Source organism: Corylus avellana, chromosome 8, assembly GCF_965113065.1.
Source record: "Corylus avellana chromosome 8, dhCorAvel1.hap1.2, whole genome shotgun sequence".
NCBI classification, from domain to species: Eukaryota; Viridiplantae; Streptophyta; class Magnoliopsida; order Fagales; family Betulaceae; genus Corylus; species Corylus avellana.
The window spans coordinates 5418343-5443760 of NC_142497.1; the positions used below are offsets into that span (position 1 = coordinate 5418343).

The 25418-nt window shown below is 34.8% G+C and overlaps 2 protein-coding genes across 2 annotated transcripts; both read left to right on the top strand.

The window, feature by feature from the left end:
• The first annotated feature begins 6124 nt into the window (after window positions 1-6124).
• LOC148584011 (histidine-containing phosphotransfer protein 2-like) lies at window positions 6125-11651 on the top strand. The gene is made up of 6 exons (XM_088519308.1): window positions 6125-6303; window positions 6688-6818; window positions 6934-7002; window positions 7871-7942; window positions 10672-10744; window positions 11528-11651. Exons 1-6 carry the CDS (start codon window positions 6244-6246, stop codon window positions 11564-11566), a joined length of 444 nt encoding a protein of 147 aa, XP_088375434.1. The 5' UTR covers window positions 6125-6243; the 3' UTR covers window positions 11567-11651.
• Window positions 11652-12591: 940 nt separating this feature from the next.
• LOC132162796 (histidine-containing phosphotransfer protein 2) lies at window positions 12592-25298 on the top strand. The gene is made up of 10 exons (XM_088518708.1): window positions 12592-12607; window positions 14385-14460; window positions 16208-16310; window positions 16373-16395; window positions 16459-16558; window positions 17104-17234; window positions 17331-17399; window positions 19073-19144; window positions 21299-21371; window positions 24412-25298. The coding sequence occupies exons 1-10, from the start codon at window positions 12592-12594 to the stop codon at window positions 24490-24492; spliced, it is 744 nt and encodes a 247-aa protein (XP_088374834.1). The 3' UTR covers window positions 24493-25298.
• The last annotated feature ends 120 nt before the right edge of the window (window positions 25299-25418 follow it).

Below are 25418 nucleotides of genomic sequence, written 5' to 3' on the forward strand. Positions count from 1 at the left end.
TTTTTTTAAGATCATTTGAATTAGCTTAAGCTCATAAGAAAAGTGATGATTTAACACAAATTTCACCGCTTTTCACATTCCCAAACAAATTCAAAATATGTAGACAACAAAATTCAGCTGAACTAATTAACCTTATCTACGTCACAAATTAAGTCATTTCTTTGCTTCGAAATCCCATTTGTGTAGAGAAGCCATTTCGAATGCTTCTGCTTTAATGTGCCTTCAGAGAACGATATGATTTTTGGGTATAAGGGAGAAAGATTTTACATTTTAGGGTAAAAATAAGTGTAAAACCACATGGCAATTATGTGGAGTGTTTTAAACATGTGGCAGCAACGTGTCCATGATTTAGTATAGACAAATGATTTAGTATAGAGAAACACTAGGGTCAATAAATTCTTCATATTTGACCCATATTCATTTACAATCAACCATTGGATTTGTAGACTTATGTAGATCACGAACACACAAGTTAATGATAGATCTCACAAATCTAATAGTTGATTGTAAGGAAATATGAGAGCCAAATATAGATAACTTATTGACCCCTGACATTTCTCTTTAGTATATGAGACATGCGTCAGGCATTGAAAAATCTTGATGTGGCCAACCGTTACTTTTTTGGATGGAATCTAAATGGAAGAACTAATAAAGAAAATCTAAATTGGCCAAAATATTACTGGTACCAGTCGTAAAAAATAAAAATATGGTTGTTATCCATGATATAGAATCAAATTACACTTTTTCATGATAACTTATGGGAAAAAAATTTAATTAAGGATATATATATAAGCCAATCTCTAAAATATCATGTGTTTCTTTAGTATGTTAGAAGCAAGAAACATACTGCACTTTCAAAGATTGGGTTTGGAGTTTGGAAGAAATTTATATTCAAATTTTAAATAGGGTGTGGGAGGGACTAATTCGATAATCCAATTTTAATTTGTTAAAGAAAAATGTTAGAAATTATACTTTTATCTTACTTTGCTGATGTAATACTACCAATCAACTCATGTTAAAAAGACAATTATAAGAGCATATTAATAGATTAATAGTGTCACATCCCTAAAATATGATAAAAGTAAGATAAATGTGTTATGTGTAATATTAGAATAATTCTTAAGTCCCTCTAGCTTGTGATCCTCCAAGAATGATGTAGTTCTTAAAATCACTATTGAGCTTGTAAGTGATTGATTATTATTGAGTTTTGATCAATAGTAATTTTAAGAGTCACATTATTCATAGAGGGAGACAATAGAAACTTGTAGCATTACTCGTAATATTACTCTTTGTCAAAGCTTAAGCCTCGACCGCCTATAACATTATCTTTAGTTGCTAAAATTGCGTTGTAAATAAATGAATTTCTACATCCAATAGTCATATATGCATGAGAAATGCTAAATTCTACACCTCAATTTCACTAGGTTGATGTCTCAATACCCATCGGTCTTTAATTTTTTTTTTTTAATAATGATTAATCCAAAAATTTACGGACACTGTCACATCATCCATATGTAATATGATAAAATGATAGTATAATATCTAGCATTGCTCCATGTATACTGTTGAGGTTTTAAGTATCAGATAATTTCCTGTTTAAGGAACTAAATTAAGTTGGAATTGAATTTATTCAAGGAACTAATAATTGGTGTATTATAATATCATATCGAACACAAATTTCCTCAAACCTATTTTAATAAGTGACAAGTGTTCCAATTGGTACTGAACATGTTTTCCTTAATACTTTAGAGATGCTCCAAGAAAGGCTGATGGAGGAAGAGTTCCAATTGGTAGCAGTTATAATAAGACAAGTTTGGCTTAGACGGAATGATGTAATTTTTGGGGGGAGGTTTTCTTCTCCTTCTGAGCTCGTCCGCGAAGCCCAGGACCAGCTGGATGCATTTCAGAAAGTGGAACGGGGCAAACATCATCAACCAGTGCGTGAAGAGGTGGCAGCTGATTCTGGTTGGCAAAAACCTGCTTATGGCTTTATAAAAATTAATTGGGATGCGGCTGTAGACAAGGTGGAGCAAAAAATGGGTATGAATATTATTGCGTGAGACCATGAGGGCAAGGTGGTTGCGGTGATGTGTGCTTCAAGGGAATTATGTTACGGATCCCTCGACCGCTGAGGCTATGGTAGTGGAAGATGGCGGAATGCCTTGGAGGTAGTACAAGCTTTGGCTAGAGAAGGTAGCCAAAATACTGCTCAATTGTACCCAAGTACCCAGCAATAGAGTGTTCAACATGAGAAGAGGAGAGGTAATGCTGTAGCGCATGGCCTAGCTAAAGCTAGGCTTGGAAGTAGTGAGGAGAAAATATGGAGAGGAAATGTGCCGCCGTATCCATGAGATTATCACCGCAAGCATGTGTTTTGGAGTATTAATATTGTTGGGAGATTAAAGCCCTTATAGAGTTTTTACTCGCTAATGGGCCAAGGTCCACTTAAGTATATTAAGCATTCTTTTCTTTTATATTTTCTCAATGTAGGACACAACACTCACAAGTGTACTCACAACAATCTCTTCCTCACTTATGAGTCTCTTCACATTGACTCAATTCTCCGCGTCTAGACACCTGTCCCAAGAAGGTAACCATGACTCTAATACCATTTGTTGGGAGATTAAAGCGGTTATGGAGTTTTTACCAAGAGTAGATTAATATACATAGTTGAACACAACTTTAGCCTAAAAGCCTAAGCTAATGGGCTAAGGTCCACTTAGGTATATTAAACACTCTTTTCTTTTATATTTTCTCAATATGAGACACAGCACTTACAAGTGCACTCACAACAAATATATTCAGAAATCATTTCAAAAAAAAAAAAGTTGTCATTAATTGAACATCTTTAATTTTTTTCAAAAACTAATGTTTTTTTTTTTGGGTAACAAACCGAAATCCATTAAAGCATAAGAAAGTTACAGGACAGACACTTAGAGCTAAAAAACTTAGACATATAAACTCAATCTAAACAGACTACAAACTCCTCAAAGTAGGTGAAGATGGAAGTCATCTGCGAATGCAACCCGAGAAAACCATTGCCACGGCGCAATCTGATGGATACTACTATCGGGAGTACGAATACTCCTATCAAATATCTAAACAGACTTTCAAAAAAGCCATGGAGATTTAGAGGCATAGTAACCATGAAAAAAAGGTTTCCAAAAGGAAATCAAAAAGAAAAGAAAAAAACCACTTCACTTACAAAGAGTTTAAAATCTAACCAGATCGGGTTTATCAGAAAGTAACATAAACAAGTTACAGAAAATAACCACAACAACATTACAGAAAACAAAGGCAAGCTCAAAAGCAGATAAAAATGTCTAAAAAATAACAACAGTGGAGTAGTAAGAGACGCACAGGCCCATGAGCCAGAAAGGAAACTAGAAGATCGGCGTTTGAGGTTGATGGAGGTGGAACGGCACATGAGGGACATGTGTCCGCGAGTAAGATCTACTCGCAGGCGCGTGTTGAACACACATCGGCGCTTGGTGGTCGGGGCGGAGACAACCTAGAACCCAGTGGGATGGCTTGTGTGCACCCAAGATTTCCTAAAAACAAGAGAACAAATTTTGAAAAAAACATATCCAAAGCTTTCAAAAAAATTGCGAAACCCAGACTTGGAGCTGCTGGTGATGGAGGTGGTCAGAGGTTTTGTGGTGGAGGATGGGCCATAACAATTTTTGGATAGAGATAAGGCCTCTGAGGAGGCAGATGGGGTCTCTAAAGAGACAGTTTTGACCTCTAATAAGGCAAGAAGGGGAGGGAGAGTAAGGAGAATGGAAAAAGAGAGAAAAAGGGGAGGGAAGAAGACAGCGTCTCCCTCCTCCATGGTTGGCGAACATGGGTTTGGGGGATTCTAGAGGAGAGAGAAGAGAGCGATTGGCTCTCACTAATTCACATCTTCTTTCTATAACTTCCAATTATGCTCACATTCATCAAAAAAAAAAAAAAAAAAAAAAAAAAGTTTAAATAAGTTAGTAGAATGGGAATGAATTACTCTTAAAAATATTAAAAATAAAAAGATAAGAAATAACAAAGAAGAAATTCATGTCCATCTGACAAGTGAGATCATTATTACCAAGTTGTCCTTATATACCCCACATGAGGTGGGGCATGGGCCCCGAGGTGCAGATAGAGAGACGTTTCTTTCTACCAAACCATCTTTTCTAAGGGTTACATATATGAGCCAGAAAATGTTTAAATATTACAGAAAATTGCCATTACGAATCGGTGGGATGATAAATATTTATTAAAGGGCGAGATTAAAAAAAAAAAACACATTTTAAGTAACTCATAAAATAATCAATACCTAGTAATTTAGCAATATTTATCTTCTTGCCAAAAATGAGTATTTGGGATTCAACTTATAATCGAAGTTAACAAATATTCAATGGTTATATATATATAAAAGAAAAAGGTCAATACATAAATGAGACATCATAAATAACTCACATGGTTATAACTAGGTTTGAGATTGTTTGATAGGGATATAGAGATCATGAAAATGAAAATAAGTAAATAAATAATATTGAGTTGCCATGATTAGTTAAAAACACAGGCTTATTGTTGAATTATATATATTACTTAATTGATAATTGTTTTAGGATTGAGTTTCATGGATTAAAATCTTCTATGATAATTCTATAGCATAGTTGTTAAAATCTTAATTATTATTTTTAATTAAATGGTTCAAATTTTGTCATTTTAACATAGAACTTTTATAGTGATCGGGAGATACAATAAATTAAAAAAAAAAAGTTAAGGATTATTTAGATCTTGCAAAATCTTAACTATTTAACTGAAAATAGTGGGTAAAAATTAAGAATTTCATTGTAAAATTATCTTAATTCAAATTCACATATCTAAAAATTTATTTATTTATTTATTTTTCATTTTCCAATTGTCCCTTTGATTTTATCAATAGCAGTGTTCATAGTCTTGTATTGATGATTTAAGTAGGTAAGAAGAAAAATGTTAAACATATAACTTTTTCACAACTTTTAATACATGTTAGCATGCGATTGAAGGATGTTATAAGCTTTTGCTCCGATCACAAGCAGGTACGTGTCAAAAATTGTAAAAAAGGTATACGTGTAGCATAAGTCAAGCTAAAAATTCTCCCGAATCTTTGTTGAATTTGTTCGTAAAAAACGACAAAGCTCGACAAAAATACTTTATCGGCTTATCCGTATTTATTAAAGGACGGAATTTCAAACTACCATAACGAACAACTAATAAATTACAAGAAATCTAGTTTATTTAAAACGCGACCAATATTCATGCATGATTCATCATTAGAAAATTATGACTACAATAGAGCAACAAAACATTCAAAGTTGTGGTATACAAATTTTCATGACTAAAGTGCATCAAAATAGAAAAAAATTCATCATAAAAATTATATTCATGAAATGAACCATTTTTTCCTATTAACTTCCTACAAAAATAGAACAAACCCCCCCCCCCCCCCCCCCCCCACACAAAATTCGACCCAAAATCATGGACAGCAATGTGTTGGTTTTCACATTCAAATATTGGGAGAAGAACAAATAAGAAGATAAATTCAAGTTTTATTTGTTTTTCTCATGGATTTGGGAAAAGTACACTTTATCGCCTAAAGTTTGAGACGATTTTCAATTCGACCTCCAATGTTTCCATTTTTGCAATGCACCCCCCTAAACTTGCAATTTTTTTTTTTCGACCAATGTTATCTCAAAATTTCCATATTGCCCCTAACTTTTTTTTTTTATAAAGAAAATTTTTTAAAAAACCGCCACCCCTTTGGCCATCTCGCCATTTTTGCACCTCCAAATTTTTTTTTTAAAATTAAAAAAAAAAAAGAGGCAATATGAGAATTTTGGGATAACATTGTTCGAATTGAAAAAAATTTGCAAGTTTGAGAGATGCATTGCAAAAATTAAAATATTAGAAGTCGAATTGAAAATCGTCTCAAACTTTAGGGAATAAAGTGTAATTTTTCCAGTGGATTTAGAGAGATTTTTTTTAAAGGTCCCGTATTCGTTATTTATTTGAACTCCAGGGGTAAACAAGACCCCCAACTGCTTACCCTCTCGCCCGTTACTCTTCCTGCTATGCGACAGCAAAGAACGAATCACAAACAGCTTCCCTTCCATTTTCAAAACCAAAAGCTCCTCCGCTTATATAAAAGCCCTTCACACACAATGCCCTGCACCAGTGCTTTCCGTCTCTCCCTCTTTCTCTCTGCGTGTGAGTGTGAAAATGTCTTTGGCTATTCACAAAGGTATGCTTCGCGGCTTCATCCAGAGCATGCATGACGAGGTAACCATATTCTCTCCGCCTCAGCCTCGCAGCTTCTTATCAATCTTTTGATTTCAAAAGAAAACACTCTCTGTTTTTGCTATCTTTTTTTTTTGAAAGTTCTTTTTTTGTTTCCATTTTCGCAATTTCGTGAAAGTAGTTCTTGTAATATATCAGTCTTCGAAAAAAAAAAAAAAACTGATTTGGAAACCAATTTTGTTTTGTTTCAAATTTAAAATCTTGTTGTTTTAAATGTAGTATATATTTATCTTTTTTCTGTGAAAATGCACGTTTTGCAATCTGTGAGAGACGAGAGATTGCATGTTGAAATGGCTTATGAATAGCCGTCTGGAAAGAAAATGCTTAGCTTTTGAAAAACGCGTTTTGGTGTAATTTTCTTTTCAGGGAATTATTAATGACCAATTCTGGCAACTACAAGCTAGGAAGCCTGTTAATCAACCGGATTACGTTGTGAGAACGATCACTAGCTACTGCGTATCTGCGCAAACTTTGTTCTCTCAGTTGACCGGTCTCGTGTAATTATCAACTCGTTAACTTTTTGTTTGGCGGTTAATTACTTGATTATGATTCGTTAAAGAAAAAAGAAAGTTGATATTGAATTTATGATCTAATATCCGTGCCTCTCTGCAGCGACCAAGAGAGCGTTAATTTTCATCAGATCAATGTTTCTGCTCGTGAACTGTATGAGAAATCGAGCAGGTGAGTTTTGGGTTTTATGTTATAATTGAGGAATTTATTTATATTTTGGTCTAGTTGGTAGTTTTATTAGAAACTTGAACTGGTCAGGGAGTCTGTATTTTTGGATCATCTGTAACTTATGGTGATAATTGGACTTGCATGTCCTAAGGAAATGTTATTTTATGTAGCATTTAATTTTTGCCTTTTGTTCTTTGTATCTTTAATGAGTCTGTGCCCTTGCATGGATGCATGTAGTGCATTTTGATCTTTGCTTTTTGTTCTTTGCATGCATAGATGTAATACAAATTATTATGTTATGATGTTGTTTCAATTTGTTACTATTATCGGCCAGCTCTAAGCAGCTTGGAGGTTTATATATGTATATATACAGTTTGAGTTTGAATTTTGCGAACCACAGCTTCCAAGGACGGAACCATGATTTCTCATCGGAGGGCCAAAGCTCGAATGAGGGGCCAAGCCTAATATTTAAGCCCAAAAAATAGAAATAATTTTACTAAATATAAATATTTAAAGGAAAATTTCAACACCAGAGGGAGGGGTGGGGGGGCATGGCTCCCTGGCCTGTCCCTGATAGCTTCATCGTATGTAATGACTTTGTCATAGAGAATGCATCCTCTTTGACGGGTAGGGTGGGTGGTTGCTGGGGTTCAGATGATTGTGCCCTCTTGAATTTTGCAGTACTACCATTTCCAGAGCCTTGTATTACATGCAAAAATTGTCTACGCAGACTGTCTTTTTTCTTCATTAGATTACTACTGGTGGTGGTAATAAAATGCATCTACAATAATAAGGTAAGATGATGATTTGTCTTATCTTTCAGCGATTGTCATAAAACATAATTATACCCTCTCTTTTTTGCTTGGTACAGTATTGGCGCAGAGCATGTTAAGCTTTCATGTGGCGAACTTCTTCGTGCTTCGGCAGTGCATGATAAGGATCAGTAAGAATGCACATTAATTTATGCACTTAGCTATCAATTTTATCTATATCTGCTTGCTTGAGGAAGTTGTACTCATGTGATGTGGTGCAAGGACTGTAGTACATAGTTCATGGCTAAATTGTTATATTGTCGCTGAAAAATACTGCCAATCAAACAGCTAAGTAGATCTTGTAGAATTTGAATGCGCATGTTGCAGGCCTTTGTCAATTCTAGTTATCTCAATGATTTGCAAAGAATGTGGTTACATTTTATGGAATGGTGATTTTATTGTTTATGCCATAGTATGCTTACTAATTGAGTCATCGAGGTACATACTATTTATACTGCGTAAGGTGTAGGGTTTCATTTTCTCTACTTGTGTTTTTTAAAAAATCAAACTATGCAAAAATGTATTGTAGGATTACTTTTACTTATCAAAAGAAGAAAGAATCTCTAAGGAAAATACCTTTAGCAATGAGATAAATCTATTGGTTTTGGTCTTTGATATTATGGATGTAATTCTTTCTTCTTTTTTTTTTTTTTTTTTTTTTTTTTCTGCATTTTTTGAGGCTTGCTTTGTATTTGGTGTTGACTGATCAAAATTTATTTTATTGTTTATGATTGATAGATGATAGGACTGGCTCCTAACTTCTAATTTCTCTATTTAGTCCATACAGGTATACATACATGTGTGCTCGTGGACAGTTTTCTTCCCTGGTGTTGTGTGAGCTCTAGTACACATGGATGCTTGACTAAGATATCTCATGCATAGTTGATACGTTGATTAAACCATTTGACCATGTAGTGATAATGCTCCAATGGAAAAAGATGTCATGAGTTTTTGTAGGTTGTTCTTCTTTTTTTCAATTAGGTAGATAACCGTGGCATATTCTTGCAATTGATGGCAATCGTGAAGTCGAGAGCTTTGGCTTTTGAGCATAAACTAATAGCTCTTTCTAAGTCCTATTTGTGGTCCATCTTTTGAAATCAAAATCTAAAGTCACCGATTTAAGCTAAGATGTATAGTTTCCTCAACAACAAAAAAAGGCACTAATTGATAGATCCTCAATTAGGTTGTCACAAGAATTACTATCACCGCCAATGGAATATTGATCTTCATGAGATATATTACTCATAGACCCCCATAAAAGTAATTCTTAATACTGTTTTTGGAAAGTTATGAATTCTTGATATCAACGTTCATTTAGGCTGAAAGCTTATCCTTATGAATTGATCTCATAGGTTTATCTCCTTTCCTTTTTTGACGAATTAGATTCGTCTTTAATTTGCATCTTTCTTTTATAACATTAATGCTCGGAATGATTTTTTTTCTATGCTTTTTTTACTTTATATTGTCTAGTAAAAATGAAAGCTTTATTAGCAGTGGGACTTAAGCTGTAATTTTTAATCGAAAAGTACCATTAATATGCTAGCTTTTTTGAGCTAAGCTGTATTTAACTAGATGTGGGGTTATTAATACTTTTATCTATCATAAAATTAATGTAAAAATATTTCAAGGTTTACTATGAGTTTTATTGAATTTTTCATGCATTACCGAAATTGACAAATCCATAAAATGATTGGCTTATCAGTTGATGAGCTTTTATATATATAAGTATGTGTGTGTCTATATAACTATTTAACTAGAAATTGTATCTACAAATGTCATTCAAAGTTTGTCATCATTCAGTATTTTAACTATATAATGCAAGTTTGAGGAGAAAAAGACATCCATTTTTTTATATGTATCACAAACGGTATATCATATGTAGGACACACATTATACTACCAAATGGTGTCCAAATATTATCTTCAATTATACCAGTCTTTGTTAATCTTGAAGAATGAAGGCTTGCATGATATAAATTATGTAGTGGTGCATTTGGAGAAAGCACCATTCTCATACAATTTGATGCTGAAGAGATTTCTATCTGTTAGAGTTGAAGCATTAGTTTTTGAGGTTGCTTTAGGAGTGGATGGCGGCAATCAGCTGTTTTGCTTATTCTACTCTTTTTTAGTTTCTGGATCTTTTGAACTTTTGGAAATTAGTTGTCTTTGTTTTTTCTTCTTTTCTTTATCACTTTTTTCTTTTTTTCTTTCTTTTTTTCTTTTGTTGTTGTTGTTGTTGTTGTTGTGTGTGTGTGGCTTTTCTGCTGTATGCCACCTGCCTAGTAGGGTTCCAAGCCTCTTTGAGAATGTCTCTTAAATTCCCTTGACTTATCCAAAAAAATTCAAAAGAAAAATTTGTATCCATGTTAGAAATTAGAAAATATGTTGAACTAGTGATCAATGTTATTGAAATATATCTCAATATGTTGATAAGCAAAGTATTATACCCCAATTAGATCAAGTATGTTGAGAACAATGTTGATATAGTCAACTAATTGGGATATGCTAATAATAATTTTACCTTTTAATGAGAAAGTTCAAAAATTCTCTGATGCCTTTATTTACTGAATGTGTAATGGTGACATCGAACCGTGTCAATGGATGTTTAATTTCATAGCCAAACATATCCACCACGAAAGCCTGTAAAGAAACTCATTTTTTTTTTCTTTTCCATTTTTCTTTCTTTTTAATGTGCCGAAAGCTCTACATCCTCTATTAACTTAAGATAGCTTGGCTCTATGACAGGGCACATTTGTTCTAATCGGTTTTTTTTTTTTTTTTTTTTTTCCTTTTTTTAATTTTATCTGCATATATGAATTGTTAAAGTGTGTTCATTGTTGTCTAAATTGTGATATTTTCAGTTGCTCCAAGTCTCTGTATTGGACTAAGAATGAGTTTTCCCACCTGAGAAGAAAATTTGAGACTGTTGTGCAGGTACTATCTTGTGATTGGTTTAGGTTTTGGGCTTTTAATAGTGATTCTCTCTCGTTCTTCTGGGAATATATAGCTCTTTTATACCTTCTTTTTCTTTTATTGATTGGAATAGCACATTGTACCTAGCCTTCATAATTTTTATTTTCTCTTATAAAGAAAAGTTGGGAGAACTAAATGAAAATATTATCCATTCTGGCATTTGAGCATGGCATTGGTTTGGGAATTTCGTTTGGATATTTATAGAGCTCTCCCGAGATATATATTTTAAAATCTTATAGTAGTTCACTAAAAGAAATTTAGCTAAAACTATCTAATCAAATGATTACGATCATACAATTAATTGGCTATACTGTGCTGTTGTAGAAGTGGAAGAGAGATGTTTAGTGCCATGGTTTTGAGTAGGCTCTTATTGTAGTATGTAGGTGGAATTTGTTGTCTTTGGTCTCCTCCTCGTGTATTTGCATGAGTAGTCTTGCATCATTTGTAGACATCCTTTTGTCTGGATGAGTACTTGTATTTAAAATATTTAAGAAATTTAGTTTGTTTAGTGGACAAACGCTTGTTGCAATTAACTATATATGCTCAGCGAAGAAAAAATCTTAGTATTTGTGTTTCTCAATGAATTTTGTCCTCAAAGCTTCTGCTTTTTGTCTCAACTATGATGCCTCCGACATTCCTTATATCTTCCTGTATTCTCTTTGGCTGAAAACTATTCAAGAGTAAGAGCCCTTTCAAGTGTATGCATTTTAATTATTTTCTTCTATGGGCCAATTTTATATGCAGATGGAGAGAAAGATCATGGACCTTCAGGGTGCACATTGAAAGGAATCTGCAACCTTTCACTAAATGGGTCCCATACGACCTCCCCAGCTAAATACTATGTTTGAAAATCTGAAATGTAGTCTCAGGTTTGGAATAGGACAATGTGATAGATAGATCACCTTTCTGTGTATGATCTATCTGTATCTATATGCTAACTTGATATAATTTTTGTGGAGTATGTTGAAATCTAATTGCATCTGCTAATAAATTGCTCATATGAATGGTATTGTTTATTTGGAAGGTTTGAACTAATAGAACTCCCTTAAAATGGTAGAAACAGAAATGTTTGTGGATATCGGGCCCTAACTTTGTATTGTTACTGAGCTGTAGTTGTTTTGTCTTGATATGCTCGTTGGTTATTTCAGTAAGAGCATGAGAGTTATGCTTTATAATTCCAAGGAGTACATCCATGAAATACTCTGTATGATGGCATCATAGATCATCTAAAGAAGTAGCCTACTTGAGCATCCTATATATATAATTTCATAAGAGTTTCACATTAATTATCAAAAAAATATATAATTTCATAAGAGTTAAATATCCCCCTAATATCCAAGTAAGGTGTTTCTCAAGTTTTGAACCACATAGACGCTGAAAGGTTTGTTATCTCTAGCTTCAGGAAAACTTGCTGAGTATGCCCTTGTAATTGCTTCTTTTTGTTTTTAAATTTTGGCTCTAAATGTTTTTTTTTTTTTAGGTTTCTACTGATATGTGTAGTATTGGTCCATGGAGCAATAAATGCTCAAAAAGTTGTTCACTTTCTAATTTTAGAAAGTTTGTTGCCTTGGATTTCCTTGCTTAGAAGATATGGTAAATATTTATCTTAAACTTTTTTCCATCATGGAGCATTTGACTTATAGGGTAAAAAAAGTTGCAGTTTGTTTTAATGATTAATTATGGATCACTAATCCTTGAAACCAGCTGAGTTAGGCATTTTTCCTTGATGCTGCTTTAAGCTAATATCCAAGATTAACGAAAAATTGAAGAAGTGAATGCCTTTTAGTAAATAGTTATTCTAATTAGTGATGGTGGGGGAAGCAGGTAAAATAAATTAGGGTTATGTGGTTTCTTTGATACTTAATTTCATGCTCCAATGATCATGATTAGAAGGATATTTGTTGTGTGCATCTCTGTCGAGAGAGAAAGATGGGAGAAGGGAGGAGGGTATAATGGCCCAAGGAAAACGCTAGCCTCATCTGCGATATCACTCTAAAATAACTAGTCAAAGTTACAATTGGAGCTCCTTAGAATCGTTTATAATGTCCAATCTTAGCTAGTAAATAATCAATGTAGGACTTGGCACCCATGAGCTTCACATGAGCAATCCAACCCATAAGATTTCCTTTTCCTCTTCCCATTCTTACTTTTGTAGGTTTCCCGGTAATAGGGAGATTTGCAAGAACTCTTACCCATATCTTACCATTTCCTTTGAATTGTCGAATTATAGCCCGACACGCTACTTCAATGGCTCAATATGAAAGACGACTAATCCACCCATTCTATGTGAGCAATTAGTCTTTCCAATATGGGACTAACTATTTCGGGTGTCACAATCTCTCCCCCACTCAAATTCTTGGCATCCTTGTTAGGGTTAGGGTCTACACCATGCAGTGCTTCAACACCCATAGTGTTCCTAACCTGGCTTTGATGTCATTTATAACAACCGAGGAAAAGCTCCAGCTACATCTGGACTATCACTCCAAAATGACTAGTCAAATTATAATTTGAGCTCCATAGAATTGTTTATAAAGTCAAGTCTCAGCTAGTAAGAAACCAATGTGGAATTTAGCACTCATGAATTTCTTTATAATCTATCCACTCCATGTGGGCAATTCATCTTCCCAATGTGGGATTAACTTTTGGGGTATCACAATTGGAAAGAAGAATTCATGTTTTCCTTTCTTTTCTGAATCTTGTAGAAGTTCTTGGTTATAGACACAGACCTTTTCCTTCTTGTTTCCTCTTTGGTGGGGTCTTTCCAGCTTATTATGGATGTTGGGGCCGTTCCATCTTTCTTTCTTTTGATATAGATTCACTTTAGAATAGAATTTCCATGTTTTAGCAGAACATTCTTTAAGCTCCATTTATTCAAATATAAGAAATACTAGAAAGTAAAAGAAGGAAAAGGTCTGTCTTTTTTAACGGCATAACATTTTACCTAGAACTTGTGTCTAGCTTTTTTTAAAATGAAAATCTGAGTTGATGGAGATGTAAGTAAGAGATTCGTATCTGATGGACTAGTTATGGTGCAACACATCTTAGTTGAGCACAATAATAAATGACATTTGTAGTAACTAAATATAAAAAATGTTGCATGATGAGATTATATTTAATGACTTTCCTATTAACTCTTTTTCCCCTTGTACTTTTAAGTTATTTAGTTGAACTACTAGGTATCTTCAGAAGGAAAAGAAAAGTAGTTCTTCATTATAACTGAACCAATTAAAAGATAAAAGAAAAATCTTCTTCTTTGTTTTTCCGAGGAAACATAATGTTCACCATCCGATAACAACAAATGTAATCCGACCTCAAAATGGAGAATCTAGTTAGACTACACAAGCTTTTACATGAACCACATCCTGTAACTTTTTACACCAACAACATCCTATAACTTCTTTGTGCTTGTCAGACTAGTTGAAGAAACTAAAAATGCAATGTTGTTTAATATTCTTCAAATAAAATTAATTCAATATGGTGTGAGATGTAATTCCTTTTGCAATTTGTTATGAAACCTTCACTTGTATTCTTGCAGCTTCCATCATTGATGATCACAATCCAGTACTTTCCCTATCACACAAGAGGCCTCAAGTTTGATCAGCTATTACTGATTTCGGGCGTCTAGAAATATACAATAAGATCATACTTAATCATTGGAACTTGGAAGTTCCTTTCATGTGAGTTATGAATGCAGTGTCATCTCTATAGATTCCATAAATACTAATTGTTTTTGTATAGTTGGAATTTTAACTTCTCTTGTTCATTATGAGGGGAAAAAAAGAAGCTTTCTCACAAACTGAACCTTGGAGGAAAAGTATCCTGAGTGTTTATGTACCAAAGTTGTAACCTTTGCTTTTAATTCCCTGTGCTTACAACAATTAAGACAAATTAACTCTAATATCGCAGTGATGCCAATGATGCTGGAAGGGGAGGTGATCCTGATCTCGTGTAATGCATTGGTGGAGAAGTTAAATAGTAGGGAAAGATTATACAACTACATTTGCAAGTCAACAAAAACTCTATGAGAAAAAACTTCTCTCAGACAAGCACATATTCTCTAACCCCAAGTATTTGTCATTTTTAATCCTTTGTAAAATGAAGGGGGTTAGATTCATTATAGAGATTCAATTCAAAAGCTTGCCTTATTTGATGGCATCTTTAATGAAGCAAGTAAATAAATTCTAACCTAAAAGAAGCAAACAATTGAAATCATATACTGTTACATAATCAGTGAATGAATATCTGTAAAGAGATTTTACAATTAAGAAGTTGCTTTAAACCAATGTGGGACAATAAGGAATGTGATTTGGTTATCATTATTATTGAGAATGACAAACAAATGTCTTTTATGTATGCAAATAAATGTTCACCATATTTGAGTCTGTTTGCTTAAAAGACAGGAAAGATAAATTTGAGATTTTCTTAAACTTTATCCTAATTAATGTAAATAGCATTTTGTCGAAATGACTAGATAAATTTAGTTATGGTGTCACATCCATTAATATTGGCAATGGGGGTTATAGGTACAAATATAAGTTGATTCTTTTCTTTTCATAATTCCTTTTCTATTTTTTTTCTCTCTCCTCCCCCTGAGATCTGGGTTGAAGAACCATCTCATGTGGAGGGAAAAAATGTGCACTTACGAACTATTTTTTTTACATGTCCAAACAAGAGGGGGGAGAAGAGATTCGAACTAGTGACCTCCGCTTCATAAGGCGTGATCTCCAGCCAATTGAGCTACCCTTTAAGAACACTTACAAACTTAAATGGGAGGAATAAAGATAATATATGATTCAATAATAACTTATCACTTAATCCATAAAGGTTAAGCTATTAAGAAGTGGGTCAATAATGTATGTAATGCTCACCAACACACTAACACCTTCAAACTCATAATGTTAAAGAGGGAGTGGACCTAATTGAAAGAACATATAACTTAAGTGCTTTACATACCAAAAATCTTGTTACTTAATACTATCATTAAACTTTTTGAAGGAATGATAGATCTGCACTTACCTTAATCATTTAATTCATTGATTGATAGCAGTAAATTCATTCAAATTTGTTACCATGTTGTTTTAATTTAGATTCTCTAGAACCTAAACATTTAAAAGCACATATTTGGATCCAACTGGGCAGGGCTTGACATTATTTTCTGCTAAATCTTGTAATTTGCAGTTCCGATAAAGTTTTGCCACATACTATCTATTGGTGAAGCCATTTTGGGAAAGGTTATTATATTTTTTCATTTCCTATTAAGAAAAGATTAATATTCTTTTTTATACTTCGCACTAGGGCAGTTTGCTGTCATGTATTAATATGTTGGCTGATTATTAGAAACTAAAGTTTGTAATTTACTGATTGTGACCTGAAACTACTCTAATGGTTTATTATTGATTAACTATTGTCATAAATGTCCAATAGTTGGATCATCCGAAGGGAGCTGCTGGCAAGGGGGGGACCAGCTCCATTCGAGCTGCCACTACGGGCGATTGTTTGCCCTTATCACGTTATTCCCAGATTGCTTGTATGACATTCTCTATAATTATAACTCCTTTAAATTTATCTATATATGTAATGCAATTCCAGGATGATGAGTTGAAGGACATAAGGTAAAAGAGTTGATTTAGCATTTGTCATTGATTGTGGCATAGATGATAATTTGCAATTTCTAGGTGTTATGTCTACAGGGTATCATGCTTAACTCATGACAGCCTGACGCGCCTTGTTGTCATCTGCAATTCATTCTGCCTTTTAAGCCTCACACGGAAGCAGGTATGTCTCTGGCAGAACCGTTTCTTTCTCACCACAGTTTAAGGTTTTCTTTTAGTTTCAGTTGTTTAGGCTTTCTCCACTATTTCATCCAGAAATGGCTTTGTCTATTCTTAAAGAACTGCTCCAAGAATATGTGCAGTCATTGTTTGATGAGGTGACAGATTCTTTTTCATCTGGTTTTTTATTTTGTTTTGTGATACCTTTCTTTGCCAATGGTTCCTTTTGCTCTACTATGTTGGTGGTTATGTAGGATTTGCATATTAAATTGATTTCAGGGACTTCTGTAGTATGAATGCCAGTTTATCTTCTCTCATTTGTCTAGGCTTTGAATTTGTACTTCTGAATTCTTAGATTTCTCTTCCTGTTATGGGGTTTGGATACTTGCACCTCATAATGCATTAATACACCCGTTCTTGCATCTTTTGAATTTTAATACAAGTTAGAAAAAAATTTGAATGAGATGCAGCACATATTATGGCTTGAGCATTTGTTTGGAAAAGAATGATCAGGTGATTGTCCATGTGTATTCATGTCATGGCTTTCAGGGGATATTAAACGATCAGTTTTCTCAGATTCAGACTTTGAAAAGTGTGGAGGAACCCGAGCACGTTGTGCAGTTGATTGATACATACTTCATTGATGTAGAAACAATCTTATCAGAGCTTACAACCTACATGTACCTCCATTTCAATTAACTTTACATTGTTTCAGTTACAGATGCTAGTTCTATACCTACTTGGTTATTTCTCTTTTATGTTTTTATTATCTGCAGTGATTATCCTGATTTCGATTTCTCTAAGTTGGCTACACTGGCTCACAAAGTAGAGGAGAGAAGCTTGAGGTAGTACGATAGAATAATTTATTGATTACATTGTTTTAATGATGTTTACTTATGTCTGATAAGGGGAGAAGGTCTGGGAAGGTTACAGATGGTATGCATACTTACAGGCTGCTGTTATGGAAAGGTAGTTGAGGTCTTTTAGTGGCATATTTAAAAGCTGCTTGTAATATTGTTTAAAAGACAGCTTCTTTTTGCAAACTGTCTTGCCTTGATCAAGACCAGATGCCTGCGATCAATGGTTTTGTACTTGTCGTCCATCTTATTAAAGGGGCCAAGGCAGTGTAAAGACGACTTTCTCAAATTTTTTAAGTAAATTCCTTTCTGTTTCAGCCTGGCCTATCCTTTTAGCTCTATCTACTGGTTTAATATGTTCTCATTTCATTTCTATTATTGAAAGAATTTTTTTTCTAGTATTTATATCTTATTTCTTCTTTCTTCTTCTTGTAATAGTTTTTGCTAGCTTAGTTATATTTCCGTTCTACTTGTCATTTACTTACTAATAATAATTAGTTGGCTAGCTTGACTTTGTCTTATGAACTCATCAAGTCCTTCTATCTAGCCTTCTCAAATACTACTACCTTATCTTTGTCTTAGGGCAGTTCCTTTACTGTATCCATAAGTAGTATGGGTTCTAAGAGGGCACCCTAGTTTTGCATGATCTGTCCTGGCAATTTGGTACCTATAACATTCTCTTGCAGTTGGTAAACACCTTTTTTCAGCTTGTTTAGACATTTGGAGCTGTGGCTTGTCTAATACCATCTTAGGCATTCTATGAGGTCCCCATGATGAGCTTTAGTCAAAATGTACCAAACACCCCTTTGCTGTTTGCAATTTCACATGGGTATAAGATATATGTTCATGATGTGCCTTGTCTTGAGCAGAGACTCATAATAGGTGGCCTTTCTAAGTGTCCCTTTTTATACGTGGATACTTGTGTATAAGTGAATAGTGAATATTCACGTTACAGATATGATATGCTGCATAGTATCTTTGTTTTACCCAAAGAGAGGTGTCAATTATAGTTGAACACTTAAATACCTCAGATATACCCTTTATGCTTGAAGTTTTAAGGAAAATGTGATTGACATGCAGATACATCTCGTTCTTGATGTGCACCTGAGTGCACGTATAGGCAGAAGGAAATCATCTCACCTTTGCATGTGCTGCGTTTTGGTCCAAAGTTAAATCAGAAGCTGAACTTCCTGATTTATGTTTATAGATTATACAACTTTGAATGCTAGAACTTCTTAGTGCTACTGGTAATGAACAATCCAATATAATGAGATTTCACAAAGTATAGGGTATCATTACTTGTGGTGAATATGAAAAATCTTCATTGTTTGTAGTTTGAACTTTTAAGATATGGGCTAAATGTCATGCTACTTTTAGTTTAAATGGAAAGTGTGTAATCTACAAAATTGATATCCTCAAATTAAATATCTTTCCTTTTGTTATTGAGATCATCTTATCAACATTATCAGCTGTTCAATGTGATACTTGTGTGAAAAGTTAAATTTTTGTGTCATTTTTAAAGTAGCTTTTACCTTATCACGAATTTGTTGCCAAATTTCCAATATGATGTATATTTGTCCGAGGAATACATGGAACATTAATCATTTCCTTCCATTTCTGAGTGATTTCAAACTGGATCTTACTTTTATTTGGTGTTACAGCATTGGTGCTGAGCATGTGGGACTTGCATGTGTTGATCTCATTCAGGCTTGTAATCAGATGAACAAGGAAAAGTAAGAGGGCTTCCTGTTATTCACACAGACTAAAAATTTATGATGCCTTATAGAGAAGAAGAAATCAGGTTTCATATCTTTTTGAAGAGAAGTTGCTAATAAATTTTGAAAATTAATTATACCTGCAGAAACCTTGCATTTTCACATGCTATATACCTGGATTATTGTTTTGACCCCTGAAATATCAAATTTAGCTCTGATGGGACCAGCGGGTCCAGTCAAAGGCTCTATTCAATGGTCCCTGTATATGCTACCAGACTGTATCTGTTGCAAAAGAAGTGAATGCTTGTGACTGTTCTTCTAATATAAAGTAGGTTGTTCATTGATCTATTTCACTACTTTGTCTAATCCTTCCATTTGGAAAAATAATTGGAAGGAATGTAATGGAAATATATCAGATGGCAGTTCTTGTCCTCCTTGTCTGTGTAAAGTTTACATGTGATTACTTCTTGAAGTCTTGTAATTGTGACTATGCTTTTTTCCTTTCCCTTTCCAAACTATTTTGCTATATAATTGCTCTTTGTGCGGTTCTTGCTCTTTGTTTGTCCATATAAAAAAAATAATCATCCATCCAAACAAGTTGGAAAATATTGTCTGATGTTTTTAGCTTTCAACACATTTTTCCAGTAATTTATTTTCATTTTTCCCATCATAAACCGCCTTGTTAAATTCATTTCTAGTTCAACCTCGTCTGATTTTTATGTATCTATTGTACTTATCTGAAGTTAAACTCTCGTTATCATGTATTTCAATTGATTTTATTTTTATGTTATTTTATGAAGTGGGAAATACTAATTGGTAAATTAAGGTACTTTATTACATATTTGTGCTTAGTTACGATGTGAGTTACTTAATCCTCTTCTTTTTCTTGTTTTCACATCAACATTTATAGCATATGTCAAGTTAGAGGAGTGCTTTGTCATACGTACGCACACATACACTACCTACATACATACTTATATAATATATGTATGCATGTTACACAATGAAGCTCTCTCTCTCTCTCTCTCTCTCTCTTCTTTGGGTTGAACCTGAGACATCTCTTTTCTTAAGGATACGAACCTGGCTCCATTGTGTAACATATGTATATATGTATTTATGTTACACAATTGGAGGTAGTCCTCTCTTGTTTGGGTTGAACCCTAGACATCTCTTTCCTTAAAAGGGAAGAGATCCCAGCTTGGTTGCAAAGGCTGGTAATGTTCTCTGACATGTATCCCAGAAGGTACCTTTTTTTTTTTTTTTCACAAATGATTTTGCTCTCAAATTTCTACCGAGTAGTTAATATTGTCCCTGATAAACGACAACGAATTAGATAATTTATATAATTTCCTTCATTAAAAATATGCATATCTAGTATTTTTTTTTTACAATATTTTATTTCTCTTTCATTTTTCTCATCAATTTAACCGTAAACCCAAATTTGAGTATTCACCAATCTGTAGCAGAACTATTTTAGTGGCGTTAACAATAGGGTAGCCAACTTGGTTAGACAAATAATGGCACCCAGGGTGATAAGTGCAGTTATCTGAGCAAAGGTTTTATGGTGAATATACCCATCAAGGTCACCTTACAAAGAGAAGATCAGGAACATACTAATTCTATATTGGCTATTACCTTCTCCATTACTATGTTCACAGGCACATGAATACCCACTAACTGGCTTTGTTCTCTATACAAAAAATTGGTCATGTAGATTCTCACTCTCTTTCTCAACCGCATTGATTATTTTGTGCATTGCAGATTTGCTACATTCATGTTACTTGCAATCTGTATGTATGACATTGATTTTCAACTGGTCTTGTGCTTTTTTATGTATGTTTTGTGCCACATTCAACCTAGAAGCTCAAGGACATCTGAGCAGCTTTAGACTTTAGTATGCCCCCAGTATTGTAAACCTACATTTCCAATTAAGGGATAGCTTCTTTTATTTACTCAATCACTAAGTTTATCTTTCCGTTCTTTTTTAATTGCTATTGTTGAATGGATATGCCAATATTACTCAGTTCTGCAGGTACTAAATACATGTCTTTTACGTTAAGATCTTCTTTACGCTCTTTCCTCTTTTAATCTTTCTTAATTGAAACTGTCTATATTTGCATAACTTAATTATTAACGCACTGCTTTTTTTTATTGAAAATTTTACTTTTTCAGTTTGTCTAAAGCCTTAATTTGGATAAAGAATGAATTTGCTCACACCCGAAACAAGCTGGAGGCCTATGTTCAGGTATTGCACAATATTTATTTCTGTCTTTTGGACTTTCATGATATGGTTTAAGAGGCATTCTACACATTTCCATGTTCTTTTGGATATTTGACTTTATTTCCTTGATCTTCATAAGTCTTCTTTGGAGAGAAAAAGATCGAACCCTGATACTTAGGACAAAGGCTCCATTTGTTTTGAGGGATTTTTTTTTTAAATGTTTTTCCTATTTTCTGGTGTTTGCTATGACCGAAAATCATGGTCAAACCAGAAACATTTTTGGTTGACCAAGAAAACCTTTTCTAGTTTCCATAAAATGGTTTCTCTTTCTTAAAACAGTAAACCATTTTTCGAGTTAGCTTTTCTTTCTCACACACTTTCTCTCAATGAAATGCAAATACAATTTAACAAATTCATCCATAAGAAGTCTATCCTTGACTTTTTTTCTTGTTTAATTGACCATATAGGAATCCTATTGAACATGCATTAACAAAGAAGAAGGATCCTCGAACATATATTAACACAATTAATAAGGATCTTCTAAAGCTCCTAAAAAACTCTAGCTTGTAGAGTTTCTTAAATCCTAACAATTAGTTTCAAATTTTATAATTCAAACTTTACCACCTCAGCATTAATGACGTGGCGGAAACATTAGGAAAAGAAGAATAACTCTCTTTCTTGAATCCTTGAACACACAAGGAAGAAGAACAAGAAGAAATGTGACAATGGCATGGCTTCTAGATGGGTTATACCTATGAAGTTCGTGTATGTGGTCTCTCTTAGGTGTTAGTGTGTGAGGGTGAGTTTCGGCGCGTGAGAGTTTGCATTGGAGTTTTCGTCATCAAAATTTTTGTTTTTTTATTGTTTTTGTAATTGAGTGATGGGTTACTTGGGATATTTCTATGTGGAAGCAAAATCTTATGAGATTCAGTCTGAGATTGCGAATGGTGGTGTTCATTTAGCAGAGAGAAGTAGAGGTATTTTTGAGGGGTGGTTTTGGGCAGGCCGAGTGTGGTTTGGCTGATGAATTCAATGGAGGCATTGATTAAAGGAGATGAATTGAGAGACTTTTGTAGGACCCTCGACATGGAAACACATCTTACGTTATGCAGCGACGAGAGAACAATCACAAAAGGTTTATGGAGCTTTCGAAATATGGCGGTGGAGGGCGGCGTAGTTCTATCATAGTTCTAGAGGGTTGAGACAGAAGTGGATGGGGCAATTGCTTCTCTCAGATGAGGCGGTTGGTGAAGCACCTTGAGCAGAAAGGTGCAGGTGGGAGCAGGAATGGGGTCTGGTGATAACCTGGTGTTGCTGTGGATGGTGGACTATTCTACGCAAAGATGCTGGAAGGGAAAGGGCACTTTTAGGTAAGAGAGTATTCGAGCAGAGGCATTATGGTCATTACTGGAAAACAAAGAGTGAAGGCTATGGAAATTTTTGGAAGGAAGGAGGCACGATTATTGCCCAAAGATCATGTTGTTCAAGCTGGAGATGATGGTTCGAATACATCTGTTTTGGAAGGTGCCTTCAATTTTCAACCATTGAAGGATGTTATGTTGTCGCTTAAAATGGAAGCTGACAGATGGATGGGTATATTAGAGATGGGATTGGAGTTAAATGTAAATGGAGTTGAGAATGTTGAAGGCCCACCTCTGATGATCCCCTTGACAAGTCAAGATGGTATGAGAGCAGACTCACCACCTCCATGGTACTCTGCAACAAGTGATAACACACAAGAAGATATAAGGTATTTCCACATGTTTGGCTTGATTTCGCTAGGGGCCAACTCTAAATAAGCAAGGAGCTGGCTTTAAACATTGATTCATAAACTCAAACTTCATGCATCTTGTCGCTCGGCTCTGCCCTGGTGATGCAATCTGAGATCCGAGTGGCTACGTTCTCCGAGATTGTGTAGGCCCTCTGTAGCCTGTTTACGTCTTTGGGAGTGAGGACAGACCTCTGGCCTTGCAGAGATTGGGATCGGACTTGACCGCCTTCATAGGAACATTGTCCTTGGAAACGTTGTTGCCGAAGATTCTAGGAGGATTGTTGGATCTATCATGCCCATAATGAAGATCATGTTGGTGATTTTAAAAGACGCGGGATACGGTAACAGTTGGAATTGAAGAGCAAGTGTGCAACACTTGGACGAAGATGAGCTCCCGCCAGTTCATGTAGATGAGAACATAAAAAGTGAATCCGATAACCGGGGACCGTCATGAGTAGGTGTCTCAGAAGTCGTACGGACAGTACGGTCCTCTCCAAGTTGAAGAGACGTTTGCTACACACGGCAGAATATCATCAAGGATCGGAATTCGAACCGGCACATCAAAAGCTTAACGGGCGCGAAAGTCAAAGGCTGGCACCATTCTTGAAACATGTTTCCGTTATCTTCCCCGACACGTCATATAGGGGAATTGGGGAGTAATTGTTGGGAATTGGGCTGGCTGCTAAGGCCCAACTCGCTACCGCTGTAGTCGATCGCAGCCCATTATTGAGTTCCATATATCAACATTTTACATCCAATCGGGGTTCTTGCCTCACTTTGGTTGCTCAAGCCCTCATCGCTTAGTAATTAATATGACAACGCAATATTCGGATCGTGTCCCCCAGAAGTCAAAGTAATCGTCACACTATACCCTGAATCCCATGATTTGGGGGATACGGAGGGCATATCTGTCCAAGTCTCATTTAAGGGTATGGAGATCACCCTTCGGTTGACACGTGGTACTCGGCCATGCCAGCACCATACCCCTAATCCTCGGATTTGGAGGATACGGGGATCAGCTCTTAACACCTTATTCAATGCTCAACATTTATATAACCCACGCTCCATAACGGTAAAAGGACTTTTTGCAAAAATCTTTCACTCTCAACACTAGCACTAATGTGATTCTGTCACAACAAATAAAAATTTTATTTTGTTTTAAAATCTGTATGATTATGAAACTCTGTAGAAGGCATAGGTTAATAGACCATTGGTAATATCTTCGAAAATAATAAATTTTCTGTTTCTTTTTTATTTTCTAAACTTAAATTATCCCAACACATTTGTGAGCAGATGGAGCGGAGGATTATCAGACTCAAGAGCAGACAACAAAACCGATCTTGTGTGCCATCAAATTCTCTTCCAGTTTTATGAGAGGAAGTTCGTGGAAGTGAAGGATTGAAATACTTTATATTAGGTTTTTTGATAATAGCTGATTCATCTACATGGTTGCATGCGTTCTCAAGGGATGCTATACAAACAAAAGCTTTGTCTGCAACTAAGCTTTTGCCATCTTCTTATTGGGCAGTGCTCAGTTTCCAAAAACAAAACTACTCAGCCATTACACACAGTAGCATCATAAGCACTGCTCGGTGCCTTTACTAGCATGACATCTGATCGATAATTGAAAATTCATGCACATGAGGTTCCTTGTTTGTTTTTCTTTTTTTTCCTACTGGAATGAGTTGCTTGTTTTGATTGCTCATGGGTGCAACTGTTAGCTGCTGGAAGTTGCTTAATACAGGTTGCCTTTGGTGGATAAACCAACCAGTAAAGAACCCTATTAGGCTTTACTGTAATGTGTTCATGTAGGCGTCTGTTAGAGGCGCCTGTTAAGTTGAAATTTCGAATTTAGATTGAAAATAACTTCTCTAAGGACCGAGTGTAAACGAAGTCCTTTACACCATCAATAACAGCCAGCCACATCAGCTTAGAACATCACCAAAACGAATGTGATGTTCCAAACCCGATCATCTCTATTCTCCAAACCCCATCTCCTAGCAATCAACCAAAGCGAAGACAGCCCCGTTCCTCTGCCGAACACAAGACCAGCGTTTAACTTGAAAGAGCATGGCAAATATTCAGTTTCTTCTTCAAAGCTTGTCAAGAAAGACTAATCGAGAGAAATATTTGAGCAGGCATTTCTTAGTATATTTTAATTTCACACACAAATTCCATTATTGACATCTCATACACAACTTCTCGGCTATCAAACGGAGCACATAGCTGTGTCTTTATTGCCAAAAAAGAATGACAAATACAAAGAAGAAATATGAGAGTGGAAGGTAACATGAGAGAAA

Bases quoted from the DNA above. Each gene is read 5' to 3' on its own strand.
- LOC148584011 (XM_088519308.1), top strand. From the start codon at position 6,244: ATGTCTTTGGCTATTCACAAAGGTATGCTTCGCGGCTTCATCCAGAGC. The intron at 6,304-6,687 runs GTAACCATATTC...TTTTCTTTTCAG, and splicing joins TCCAGAGCATGCATGACGAG to GGAATTATTAATGACCAATT. The intron at 7,003-7,870 runs GTGAGTTTTGGG...TGCTTGGTACAG, and splicing joins CTGTATGAGAAATCGAGCAG to TATTGGCGCAGAGCATGTTA.
- LOC132162796 (XM_088518708.1), top strand. The intron at 16,559-17,103 runs GTATGTCTCTGG...CATGGCTTTCAG, and splicing joins TAAGCCTCACACGGAAGCAG to GGGATATTAAACGATCAGTT. The intron at 17,235-17,330 runs GTACCTCCATTT...TATTATCTGCAG, and splicing joins TCAGAGCTTACAACCTACAT to TGATTATCCTGATTTCGATT.